A 13,606-nucleotide genomic window follows, 5' to 3' on the forward strand; every position below is an offset into this window, starting at 1 on the left:
TTTGCTTGGTGTAGCTCACAAAGAATACCATACCTCTAGGCCAAGGAAGACAATGGCTCTAATGTTTTTGCAAATCAGGTTAAATTCTCTAGAGTCTGAATTCTCTGATTCCCAGCTTAATTTCAAACTCTGGTTTCAAGTTGATAATCTTTGGCACTCTTAATAATGGATATTTGTGTTATGCAAGAATTGAAGAGTGGAACTGATAAATATCTCCTCAAATAGCAAAAACTGGAGGTTGACTTTGACCCATGTCTCCGCGTCAGGCATGACTTGAGGTCCTTTGCTTCTGGTCTCTGTGGTTGCACGGGCATCACGTAACTTCCCTGAGCCTTGGTCTTCCATCAATTATGTGGATGTGATACCGCCTGCCATGAGAGAATTGTGGTGTGAGGTTCAGTCGAAGCAACAGACATAAAAAAGTACTTTGTAAATGTCAAGAGGGCTTCCCTGGTGGCTCAGACAGTAAAGAATCTGCCTGCAATGTGAGAGACCCGGGTTCGGTCCCTGGGTCAGGAAGATCCCCTGGAGAAAGGAATGGCCACCCATTCCAGTATTCTTGCCTGGAGAATTCCGTGGAAGTGGAGCTTGATGAGCTTCAGTCCATGGGGTCACAAAGAGTCAGACATGACTGAGCAACTAACACACACATACACCCAAACTGTAAGGATATCCTTAGATTTCCCACACAGGTTGAGTAGCAAGTGGAAGTGGTCTCAGTGCATGTTACTTACCTCCCTGGATGCCCTGGAAGAAGCCTGGACAGGGGTGGCCTGGGAAAAATGTTTGGAGGCCCCTGAAACTCTCCGGTTCCTTCTCTTGCATCCCCTCAGCACGGACAACAGAAACTGCAGCCATGACCACCCACGTCACCCTGGAAGATGCCCTGTCCAACGTGGACCTACTGGAAGAGCTGCCCCTCCCTGACCAGCAGCCATGCATCGAACCCCCACCTTCCTCCATAATGTACCAGGTAAGTCCTCCCAGAGCACCGGGACCAGGATGAGGGACTCAGGAATTCTGGGGACCCCCTGAGAGGGTTTGCCCTGCAGGCAGAGGGGAGGGGGCTGCCTGAATCTAGAAGGTGAAAGGTTGTGAACTGACGAAGTCCCCGCTGCAGTGGTGGAGCTGAGTGTAAGAAATAGATTAGCTAGTAAACGTATACCAGTGCTATTTCTCTTCCCAGAGGAAGGCTTGTTGATTTGTTCTGACCCCAAATACCTTCCCGGCTGTTCTTGCTGTGGCACCAACCAAGGTTTTGGCAGCTCTGACCTCATGAATTAAATATCACCATTAAAAAACCCCTAGAGCCTGCCTGGGTAATTACTTTTTCTTCGTGTATGTGAGAAGAGATCTTCAACTCCCCACAGCCGATAATGGCTCGGGGAAGCTGGTCACAGTTGTTTGCTTTGCCCAAAAGAGGCAAGCTCGTGACAAACTGTGATCAGGTTGCTCAAAACTGTGATCCCACCGGGCATGGTGGGAAGGGTATTGGTGCAGCCAGAGTCAGCCTCGCAAATAGCCCCTTGTCTGAGTGTGCTGGGCAAGTATACCGTGTTAAGGAAGAGTAAGTTAATTGTAAGTTTTTAGCATTCTTGCTGTATTTGACCTTTTGAAAGTTCTGAGACTGCTAAATGAGACTAAGAAAAAATGTGTGGTATATTTCTAATTTCATTCAATGGCTTGATTTATTAAGCACATGCCTGAAGGTTCAACTCATCATGTTGGTTTATTCATATTGTCTAACCCACAGTAAGTTTTTAATTATGTAAATATCTTTTTATTATAAGCAATACAGCTGCTGCTGCAGCAAAGTATAACAAATAAAAATTTCCCTGAAACTATGTCTGTATATATCCACACATCTTTTTACCATTTAGATATATAACTTTTTTTTAATACCAAAACAGGATGGTAAAAGCCTCTACGATTTGACTTTTTTAACTTAAAATTTATCATGGGTATTTTTCCTGATAATACTACAATGCTACCATACTATTTTTAACCAGCACATAGTACCTATAAGCCCATTGTATGGATATGCTATTATTTATTTAGCTTTTTGCTGTTAATGGACATTTGGATGGTTTCCAGCTTTTTTATTACAAAAATTTACTGCAGTTATTATTCTTATACAGAGGTATCTGTACCCTCTGGCAAATATTTTGCAACAACAAGATGAAAACACTATATACCTTTCCTTTTCTTTAGAATCGTCACCTTTAAAAACATCTTTAAATTTTTAATGCAATTTTTAAAGGTTACTTTTCATTTACAGCTATTGCAAAATATTGGCTATATTCCCAGTGTTATACAATACAACCTTGAGCCTATCTTACACCCACTAGTGTGTGCTTCCCACCCCACCATTTTGCTCTTCCCCTTCTAGAAAAAAAACCACTAGTTTTTCTTCTATATCTGTGAGTCTGCTTCTGTTTAAAAAAAAAAAAAATCTCCACTTTTAACAGCTATTTAGGCTTGTATAGTTTAAGTTTTTACTTGTGAGGCTCTCTGGGTGAACCTGATTACCCATGGGAAGCAGATGCAGCCCCTGTGTGTGGCCCGCTTCTGCCCAGTGGAATGCAGGGTGGGATTTCTCGGTGGAAGATGAAAGGGCGGTGTGGAGATAGATTTCCCCAGAGAACTTGGGCCTTGGCTGGCAGCAGTTTATTTCCTGGACACCCAGCCATCTTGAACCTGTTTTCCAGCCACTAAGTGTTCCTGTCCTTTAATCCCTGCAGGCTAACTTTGACACAAACTTCGAGGACAGGAACGCCTTTGTCACGGGCATCGCAAGGTACATCGAGCAGGCTACAGTGCACTCCAGCATGGTAAGTCTCCGTGGCCCTCAGGCGCAGACATAGCCCCTCCTTGTGGGGGCAGGGGCTCAGCTATTCCAAGAACCCACTGCCTCGGAAGGATCTATCTCCTCAAGCTCTTTTTCCCGCCCCACCCATCCCCTCTCCATGCCTGGGGGTACACTGGTCTGTATCCTCCAGCCTTGCAAATCCTGCTCACCTTTGGGGCCCAACTCTCTTCCCACTGTTGGCTTTCCTGAGCTTCTCTCTAGCTTTGGAGTTAACAGTTTATTAGGTCTTGCCTTGTTTTGTACTTTATAGATTACTGGCTGTGTGGATTTTGGCTCTTGACCAAAGCACAAAGTTTCTCAAAGTTTTGGAGTAACACATTCTTGATTGGAGGAAGCTGGTGGCCTAAATCATTCACAGACAGGGGCCAGCGGTTTGATGGGTCTGTGTCTGACCCACCTGAGTGGGTACCTTTCTCCCTTTGGCTTTCATGATTTCACCCTCGTGCATCACTGGCATTTAAAGAATTCAGGGACTTCCCTGGCAGTCCAGTGGTTAAGACTGTGCTCCCAGTGCAGGGGGCACAAGTTCAGTCGCTGGTTGGGGAACCGAGATCTCACATGCTGTGCACATCCTGACCTAAGACTTAAAATAAAAAGTTTAGTTTCTTTAAAAAGAATAAAGAACAAAAGAATTCCATAATTTCTCATTCACAGGCTCTGCCTGCAGCTCAGTGGACCTTTCTCACTATATCATCAATAGCCTAAACCCTTGTCTCACCACACCCTACCGATTCATTCAATAAATATTGTGTCCCTGGTACTTGATCAGACCCTGCTAAATGCTGAAGGGTTGGAGGGCGGGGGGGCACGGCATGTATGCAAGGACAGATGGGGTCTTAGTTCTCAATGAATCAAGTGGGAAGTAGACAGACTTAGCCTTTTTTGAACATTTTCTCTGCAGGTATTTCAAATGCATTGTCAATTAATCATCACCTCAACCCTGGGAAGAATGTTTTATTACAATACCCATTTTATGGATGGGGAAAAGTGAAGTGAAGAAAAGTGAAGTCACTTACTCAGGGTCCTGCCGCTGACAAATGACAGAGCTAAACCCAAATCTATTTGACTATAAAACATGCTGTAGACAAGTCTTTGCAAACAAAACTGTACAAAGTTGAAGATGTACAAAGACATGGTGAAAGTTCAGAGTTTTTAAGTGGCCTTGAGAGGGTCAGAAAAAGCTTGTTGCAGGAAGCAGCTTTTGAGTATAGCTTTGTATACTTTGCACACATACACACATTGTAACTATATGTGTATATATATATATTTACATATATGTATATTGTACTTTAAACTGTGTAAAATTCTCTCATATGCAATATCATTGGAGCCTTATTACAGCCTGTGATTTGCAAAGAGATCATTATACACATTTTAGGGATGAGAAAACTGAGACCTAGAGAGGTTAATAAGCAGGTTGCTCATCATCACACAATTGGTAAATCACAAGGTTGAACCTAGAATCCTGGACTTACGATTCCCAGCTCTGACCTCCGCTGACCCACCCAATTAGAATTTTATCTGTCAGAGAGGAGATGGGGAGGTCAAACCAGCTGGTGGAAACACCATAAGGAGAGGCTCAGAGGCAAAAGTTTTCAGAGATTGCCTGGGTTGGAACTGTGAAGTACATGTAGGAAAATTCTTGGTGATATTCATAATGAATTAGGTGCATAGAAAGTGTCTTAGTTTGCTAGAGCTGCCATAACAAAATACCACAGACTTAAATAGCAAATTTATCTTCTGTTTCTGGAGACAAGAAATCTAGTAACACGGTGTCGGCAGGGTTGGCTTCTTCTGAGGCCTCTCTTCACCTTCTGGCTGTGTCCTCTCGTGGCCTTTTGTCTGTGTAGACACATGTAAGGTGTCTCTCTGTGTGTCCAAATTCAGTCAGGTTGGATAATGGCCTCATGTTAACTTAATCATCTCTCTAAAGGCCCTGTCTCCAAATATAGTCACATTCTGAGGTCCTGGGTCTAGGACTTCAACATATGAATTTGGGGGTGGGGGGATGACACCAGTCAGCCCATAACAGGGCTGTCATTCATTTAATTAAAAAAAAAATCAGTAGCAATAGACAGTTTTCATTAATGAGGAAAATGTGAACAGAACTACACTTGAGAAATAAATTTCGCTTGTTAGTTTTGTGCCGAATGAGTGGTAAGGAGGCATGAGAGAGGCAAATAGATCAGTTGAGATAAGGTTATCTACCCTGGAGGCATCAAGGGCTGGATGAGGGCAGTGGCCTGAGGAGCGGCTAAGGGGTCAGGGATGTAGGAGGCATTGGAGGGCGACTCTGCCTGGCTTCACAGTCTGCTGGGGGCTGGGGCCGAGGGGAGCTGGAACGATGCTGACTGAGGTTTCCTGAAAAAACCAGGTCAGGGGCACCAGTAGTGCAATCAGAGGAGGGGCCAGTTTGGAGAGGGACTGTATTCCTTTTCTGTTGCTGCTGTACTGATTATCACAGATTTGGTGACCTAAAATAACACAGATTCACTTGCTTACAGTTCTTTTGGTCGAAGTCTGACATGGGATCTTAAAAGGTTAAAATCCAGGTGTTGGCAGGGCTGCATTCACTTCTGAAGGCGCTGGAGGAGAATCTGTGGCCTTGTTTTTCCAGGTTGTAGAGGCAGCCTGCTCTTTGGCTCAGCACCCTTCCAGCCAGCAGTCACACCACTTCAGTCTCTGCTTCCATCCTCACGCCTCCTGCTCTGACCCTCTCACCTCCCTTAGGACCCTTGCCACCAACCGGGTCCACCCAATAACCCAGGATAACCTCCCCCTCTCAAGGTTGCTAGCTTCATGCCATCCTTTTGGTATTGTTTCCATAGGTCCTACGGTTTAGGTTGCAGACATCTTTCTGGGGGCCACTATTCTACTGATGCAGGGATAGTGTTGATAAAGTTTTAGGCAAAGTCCAAACTAGGGTGCACTGCTGATGTTCATGGATAATACCCAAACCTCACTTCCTCAACAGTTTCATCCTTGAACCCTGCTCAGACTTTGTCTAGAGTAGCTTATCAGCAGCAAGAGGCTTCATTAGATGTTCATCCTCTTGTATTACTCCTGCCCACACTGGGGCAAGGTGAATCTCTCAAAGGCAGGATAGCCAGAGAAAAGAGGAAGAGGAAAAAGTGCGTAAACCATGTAATTGACCAGCTACAAGGAACAGTCAAGGGTTCTTTGCTGGGAGTGAGATGGGGGCCTAGTGTCCAAAGTTAAGTGCTGAGAGGTACAGTCTGCCAGAATCTGAAACTTGAACTGAATTCACATTGGGTTAAATTATGGAGAAGGCAATGGCACCCCACTCCAGTACTCTTGCCTGGAAACTCCCATGGGTGGAGGAGCCTGGTAGGCTGCAGTCCATGGGGTAGCACAGAGTCGGACACGACTGAGCGACTTCACTTTCACTTTTCACTTTCATGCATTGGAGAAGGAAATAGCAACCCACTCCAGCATTCTTGCCCGGAGAATCCCAGGGATGGTGGACCCTGGTGGGCTGCCGTCTACGGGGTCGCACAGAGTCAGACATGACTGAAGCAACTTAGCAGCAGCAGGATGGACCTACAGGATCTTACAAATGTAAAGGACTTGAGAGATCCTTAGTCTTGCAGCTGTAAACCTGGGCTCCACATTGAAATCACCTAGAAAACATTTAAAAAAAAAAAAAACCACTCATGCTTGGACCCCTCCCCTAGAGATAAAGATTTCATTCCACTGGAATCCATCCTGGGCATCAGGAGTTTTCAGAGTTACCCAGGTGACTAATGGGTAGCCAGGTTGAAAACTAGTGATTTAGGCCAGAGAGCTCCAACTTCTGGGTTCTAATGCCTGGAGATCTGAGGTGGAACTGATGTAATAATAATAGAAATAAAGAAAGAAATAATAGAAATAAAGTACACAATAAATGTAATGCACTTGAATCCTCCTGAAACCACCTTCACCCCCCACCTTGGTCCATGCAAAATTTGTCTTCCCTGAAACCAGTTTCTGGTGCCAAAAATGTTGGGGACTGTGGATTTAGGCCAATTCTCTGCCTCCAGATGATGAAACCATGACATTTTCCAGGTAAAAGGTGGGTCCAAGCAGAGCCAAGAGCAGAAGTCAAATTCCCTGAGGCTCTATCCACCACGCCATCTTGACCTCTATATTCCAGGCATGATTATACAACAAACCTAACTGATGGTCAGCTGAGCTGTCCACAGGGCAGAGTCCACAGCATTCTTGTTCACTGGCCTGTTCCTAGCATGGAGCACTGAAGGGGAATGCGTGAGTGCTCAGTGAAAGGTTCAGTGGGTGAATGAGTGGGATACTAACACCTGTCAGTGGGCAGCTCGATGCTAATAATTAGACACATGTTCCCTACACGTTACTGTCACTTCCCTTTTCTGACACATGTTCTGAAGCAAAGGCAGTAGAAGACCCACAGACTTGATCTTGGTTCTCTCTGGTCTCAAGGACAACATGTTACTGATTTAAAGAGTTCTCTAAATTAAGAATTGAAAGTGTGACTCGTCAGTGACATTTGCCGTTGAAAACAAAACTATAAAAAGGAATAAGCTTCAAATTAAATCTGATCTTGTGCTAGGAAGATATTATGAAATAGATGTGATGTGTGGGATAAAAAATAAATGAGTAAAGGCTCGTTTTTGTATCATTGTGAACATTTACAAAAGAGATGGCCTAGTAATACTATTTTTTAGTATATTTTTTGAGATGTCCTTCATATAACATAAGATTCACCGTTTAAAGTGTATACTTCACTATTTTTATGGTAGATTCACAATGTTATACAATCATTGCCCCTGTCTAATTTCTGTCACCACAAAGAGAAACCCCAAACCCTGTAGCAGTCCCTCCCAATTCTGCTCTCCCACAACCACTAATCTGGTTTCTGTTTCTATGGATTTGGTTATTCTGAACAGTTCATCTAAATGGATCACATAATAGCAGCCTTTTGTGTCTGCTTTCTTTCACTTAGCATAATGTTTTCAAAGTTCGCCCATGTTGTAGCATGGATCAATACTTCATTCCTTTTTACAGATGCATACTGTTCCTCTCGGAGAAGGCAATGGCACCCTACTCCAGTACTCTTGCCTGGAAATCCCATGGACGGAGGAGCCTGGTGGGCTGCAGTCCATGGGGTCGCTAAGAGTCGGACTCGACTGAGTGACTTCACTTTCACTTTTCACTTTCATGCATTGGAGAAGGAAATGGCAACCCACTCCAGTGTTCTCGCCTGGAGAATCCCAGGGACGGGGGAGCCTGGTGGGCTGCCGTCTCTGGGGTCGCACAGAGTCAGACACGACTGAAGTGACTTAGCAGTAGCAGCAACTGTTCCTCTGCATGGCTGTATCACATTTTATTTATCCATTCATCCGCCAATGGACAGTTGGGTTGTTTCTGTTATTTGACTATTAGAATAATGTTGCTGTGAGCAAGTGTGGAGTTTCAGTGTGGACATATGCTTTCATTTCTCTTGGGTATATACCTCAGAGTGAAATTGCTGAATCATATGGTAACTCTGTGAGTTAACTTTTTGAGGAACTGCCAGACTGTCTTTTCCCTAGTAATACTCCAAACTCTCTTTACAGATTGCCTAGTGTGTATGTATGTTTGTGTGCTTCCCTGGTGGTTCAGTGGCAAAGAATCCGCCTGCAATGCAGGAGAGGTGGGTTTGATCCCTAGGTCAGGAAGATCCCTTGGGGAAGGAATTGGCAACCCACTCCTGTATTCTTGCCTAGGAAATCCCATGGACAGAGAGGCCTGGCGGGCTATAGTCCATGGGGTCACAAAGAGTCAGACACGACTAGACCGCAACTGTGTGTTTGTATTCTATTCAGTTCTCACAAAATTCTCTAAGGTTGTTTTCATCATCATTATACAGATAACTAAATGGAGAATTTTAGGTTAAGTGACTTCCTAAAGGCCAAAGGGCTAAGAAGTGACGAAGCTGGGACTTCAGCCCTGATATTTGGACCCTGAGTTTAGGGCTCTTTCCACTGAAGCAGTTACTAGGTGAAGCAGTTACTAGGTGAGGTGAGTAATCAGATTCATTTTTCATGCTGTTGTTAATTTTACCATCTGCTCTGTATTATTTTTAAAAATCTTAATCTTGATCTTAACCATCTTCCTGCATATGAAATAGCAACATGGGCTGTTATTAAAATGCAAACATTATAGCACTATGTGGTACGAAAAGTGAAAGCTCCCATTTATCCAGCCCCACAGAGAGCTTGCTCCTCATAGTCTTGGTACGTATTCCACCAAGATATTTTTCAATCAGTTCAGTTCAGTCGCTCAGTTGTGTCTGACTCTTTGCGACCCCATGAATCGCAGCACGCCAAGCCTCCCTGTCCATCACCAACTCCCGGAGTTCACTCAGACTCACGTCCATTGAGTCAGTGATGCCATCCAACCATCTCATCCTCTGTTGTCCCCTTCTCCTCCTGCCCCCAATCCCTCCCAGCATCAAAGTCTTTTCCAATGAGTCAACTCTTCACATGAGGTGGCCAAAGTACTGGAGTTTCAGCTTCAGCATCAGTCCTTCCAGTGAACACCCAGGACTGATCTCCTTCAGAATGGACTGGTTGGATCTCTTTGCAGTCCAAGGGACTCTCAAGAGTCTTCTCCAACACCACAGTTCAAAAGCATCAATTCTTCGGTGCTCAGCCTTCTTCACAGTCCAACTCTCACATCCATACATGACCACAGGAAAAACCATAGCCTTGACTAGACGGACCTTAGTCGGCAAAGGATGTCTCTGCTTTTCAATATGCTATCTAGGTTGGTCATAACTTTTCTTCCAAGGAGTAAGCGTCTTTTAATTTCATGGCTGCAGTCACCATCTGCAGTGATTTTGGAGCCCCCCAAAATAAAGTCTGACACTGTTTCCACTCTTTCCCTATCTATTTCCCATGAAGTGATGGGACCAGATGCCATGATCTTCGTTTTCTGAATGTTGAGCTTTAAGCCAACTTTTTCACTCTCCACTTTCACTTTCATCAAGAGGCTCTTTACTTCCTCTTCACTTTCTGCCGTAAGGGTGGTGTCATCTGCATAGCTGAGGTTATTGAGATTTCTCCCGCCAATCTTGATTCCAGCTTGTGTTTCTTCCAGTCCAGCGTTTCTCATGATGTACTCTGCATAGAAGTTAAATAAGCAGGGTGACAATATACAGCCTTGACGTACTTCTTTTCCTATTTGGAACCAGTCTGTTGTTCCATGTCCAGCTCTAACTGTTGCTTCCTGACCTGCATATAGGTTTCTCAAGAGGCAGGTCAAGTAGTCTGGTATTCCCATGTCTTTCAGAATTTTCCACAGTTTATTGTGATCCACACAGTCAAAGGCTTTGGCATAGTCAATAAAGCAGAAATAGATGTTTTTCTGGAACTCTCTTGCTTTAATCTTGAAATCAATCATGTCCAACTCTTTGCAACGTCATGGACTGTAGCCCACCAGGTTCCTCTGTCCATGGGATTTCCCAGTCAAGACTACTGGAGTGGGTTGCCATTTCTTTCTCCAGGGGGTCTTCCCAAGCCAGGGATTGAACTCACATTGGCAGGCGTATTCTTTACCACTGGGCTACCAGGCAAGTCCATACAACAATATATTATACTTTCATAATTTTTGCTCTTTTTTTTTAATCTACCTGCTGTGCATTCTGTTTGGCTGCTTGCTTGCTTTCTTGCCATCTGGGACAACTTTTGCTGTTGGAGCTAATGGGTCTGCTCCACCTTTCTGAGGTAGCTATCTGTCTCTGAAAAGTGTGTCCGGCTGATAGAGCCATGGGGTGACTGATGAGGATAATTTAGGCCAGTGCTTCTCAAACTTATTGTGCACCTCAGAATGTGAGTTCCCTGGGGATTTTATTGAAATGCAGATTTAGATTCCAAAGGCCCAGGGAGGAGCCTGAGACTCTGCATTTCTAATAAGCAACCCCCCCCACCCCAGGCGATGCTGATGCTGCTGGTTCAGAGACCACACTGTGAGTCCCAGGATGTGGAGGCAAGGGGAGCTGTTGAGAAGTCTTGTGGCCCTGGAGTGGTTTTTCCCTGTTGAGCGTGTTTTGCTTTTCAGAATGAAATGCTGGAGGAAGGGCACGAGTATGCAGTCATGCTATACACCTGGCGCAGCTGTTCCCGGGCCATCCCCCAGGTGAGTCCTGCCCCAAGAGGGACGGCTACTCCCTCCTCCCACCCCATCCAGGTTACTGACCTTCTCCAGGTGACAGGGGGTGAAGCGGAGTCTCTTATCCAAGGGTGCTCACTGAACACGTGCAGAGAGCATCCCATGAAGCTGACGCCAACTTTAAAAAATTTCTCATTGTCCTTTTATTTTGAAAGCAGTATATGCTAACTGTACAATACCCAAACCACTGCAGAAAGGTGTAAAGTAGAAAGCAAGTCAGCCTCACCCTCTCCCTCCACCACCAAAATCCCCACCTCCCACCAAAGCGTAATCACTGTGGACCCTTTCCGACATGTTCATCTGACTCTCTTTCCTCCAACAACATGAATATTTCTGATTATTATTTTGTAAATTATTGTCATTTACAAAAGTGTGTTGTTTCTTATTTATATGGTTCCACCACTTGCTTTTTTATACTTCATTCTTTGTAGCTGACTTTTTTCATGTTAACACATACAGACAGTATTTTTATCATTATCATATTATATTCATGGGTCCCACCATCACCAAAGCAACAAACCCCAAGTGTGTAAACAGAAACCATTCCTCTCCCTTGCTCCCAGTCCTAACCCCCAGAGGGAACTGCTTACTAGCAGCTTTGTTCACACCCTTTCAGAGTCTCTGTACCTGTATTATATATGGGCACACCAGCACACGCACTGTTTTGTGTTTTATTCAATAAAAACAGGATTAAATTACTCTTACTTTCCTGCAGCTATTTCCACGCAGATTTATGGTAGCAACCTTTCCATGTGAGGTCAGAGATCTGTCCCATCAGCCCTAACAGTTACATTAATGATGGTGCATTGTATTAATACTTTATCCACTTAATCATTGGCTGGTGGATGTTTGGCTCATACTGCCATTTCCACAATTTCTAAACAACAGTGTGAAGAATGTCCTTGTGCTTATTACCCTTTGCTAACACTGGTCGATGACCTCTTAGCAGCCTTGTGTGCACGTGCTGTGAACACACCTGCCACGTGATTCTGATGTGCCGAAAACCCTTGGGCAGAGAAAATGGGCTCCTCACTGGGCTCGGGTGTGGACAGCGGCTTTGCCCCGAGTGCACTCAGAGCCACGGACAGAACATTCTTCCCTGCTTAGACTCTGGCAGAGGCCCCCTGGGGTGGCACTGAGGGAAAGATGGAAGGAGGGAGACCTCGTAGATGAACGTAGACGTGCGTACAGCACATGGTGGGGGCCTAAACAGACTGTGGGGGAGGAGGGCTCTGTTCCAGGGACCAGCTGGTTTCCTTCCCGCAGCCGATGTCTAGGGAGCAGTCCTGCCTAGAAGCACTGACTCTTCATCAGGGCTGCCCCCGCCTCCTCTCGCTGTGTAGCCACCATATCACTTCTCATACTAAATGAAGTGCATTCGAGAGTGAAAACGTGCCCTATTAATAAGACAGCAGGTGTGAACCAGGACTGCCTGGGCAAACCAGGGTGTGCGAAACCCCCTGTCTCCCTGCAGGTGAAATGCAATGAGCAGCCCAACCGAGTGGAAATCTATGAGAAGACGGTAGAAGTGCTGGAGCCTGAGGTCACCAAGCTCATGAAGTTCATGTACTTTCAGGTGAGGGGCCGGGGCGGGTCTGGGCCAGGACAACTGAGAAGGGCCCCACCTTCTAGACACAGGGTCTGGATTTCTGTGCCGTGTTCTTCATTCATTCTACAAAACACTGTCTAGTGCCCCTGACCCACCCCAGGGTGAGCAAGACAGACAAGCACCCTCCCTCCATACAGTTCACATCCTAGTGGGCAAAGGAGAGTATTTTGGGTGGGAAGAGAGACTGACCATAAACCATACACAACAGAACATGTGCTGTGAATAAAGTGCAGTTAGCAAACCTCTGGTGTGGAGGGTGTTTGCGACACGGATGAACCTCAGGGCCAGCCTCCAGGGAGGTGGCGTTTGAACTGTATGATGTGAAAGAGGCAGGCAGGTGATGATCCAGGGGCAGATGATCCAGGCAGAAGGAACTGAGAGGCAAAGGTCCTGCAACCTCAAGAAGCATGACGGGTTTAAGAAATGGAACGAAGCCAAGGAGATTGCGTAGTGAGCTGAGGGAGTGAGAAAAGGTGAGGCTGGAGAGGTGAGCGGGGGCTCACTTATAGAGCATTATAGCTGTGTAAAGAACATGGATTTTCTTCAAGCATTACGGGAAGCTGTTGGAGGTTTCCAGTGACATGATCTGATCAGAGTGTTGGAACAACGTTGTTGCTGCTGTGTGGCTAGTGGATGGGAGGTGAGGGGCAGGTGTCAAGGGCGAGGGAGTGGAAGTGAGGGGGGAAGAGTAACAGCAGGGAGACCAGCTGGGAGGCCAAGAAGAGCAAGTGTTTAAAGGAGGAAAAGAGAAAAGATGGCCAAAGATTCCTGTGAGTGACAGGTAAGAGGGCAAGCTGGTTATCATGGTTTTGTTGGAAGCCATTCAGGAGTGCAGGCTGAGCAGTTTAAGCCCACCCTGTGCCTGGGTGGGAGTCCTGCCGTGCACCCTGTGCCCTCCATGTGTTCTGCATGTATTTATGAGCCTCATAAGTAGGCGTGCA

The 13,606-nt window shown here is 45.5% G+C and overlaps 1 protein-coding gene across 2 annotated transcripts in view; it reads left to right on the top strand.

Moving 5' to 3' along the window:
* CYFIP2 (cytoplasmic FMR1 interacting protein 2) overlaps positions 1-13,606 on the top strand; it is a 135,738-nt gene that overhangs the window by 21,938 nt on the left and 100,194 nt on the right. For both annotated transcript variants that reach the window (XM_069592494.1, XM_069592495.1), the window contains exons 2-5: positions 834-973; positions 2,742-2,831; positions 10,946-11,023; positions 12,531-12,632. In XM_069592494.1, coding sequence (XP_069448595.1) covers positions 857-973; positions 2,742-2,831; positions 10,946-11,023; positions 12,531-12,632 — 387 coding nt within the window. In that variant the 5' untranslated portion in view covers positions 834-856. The remainder of the gene's footprint in view (positions 1-833; positions 974-2,741; positions 2,832-10,945; positions 11,024-12,530; positions 12,633-13,606) is intronic.

This window comes from Ovis canadensis, chromosome 5 (assembly GCF_042477335.2).
Source record: "Ovis canadensis isolate MfBH-ARS-UI-01 breed Bighorn chromosome 5, ARS-UI_OviCan_v2, whole genome shotgun sequence".
NCBI lineage: Eukaryota > Metazoa > Chordata > Mammalia > Artiodactyla > Bovidae > Ovis > Ovis canadensis.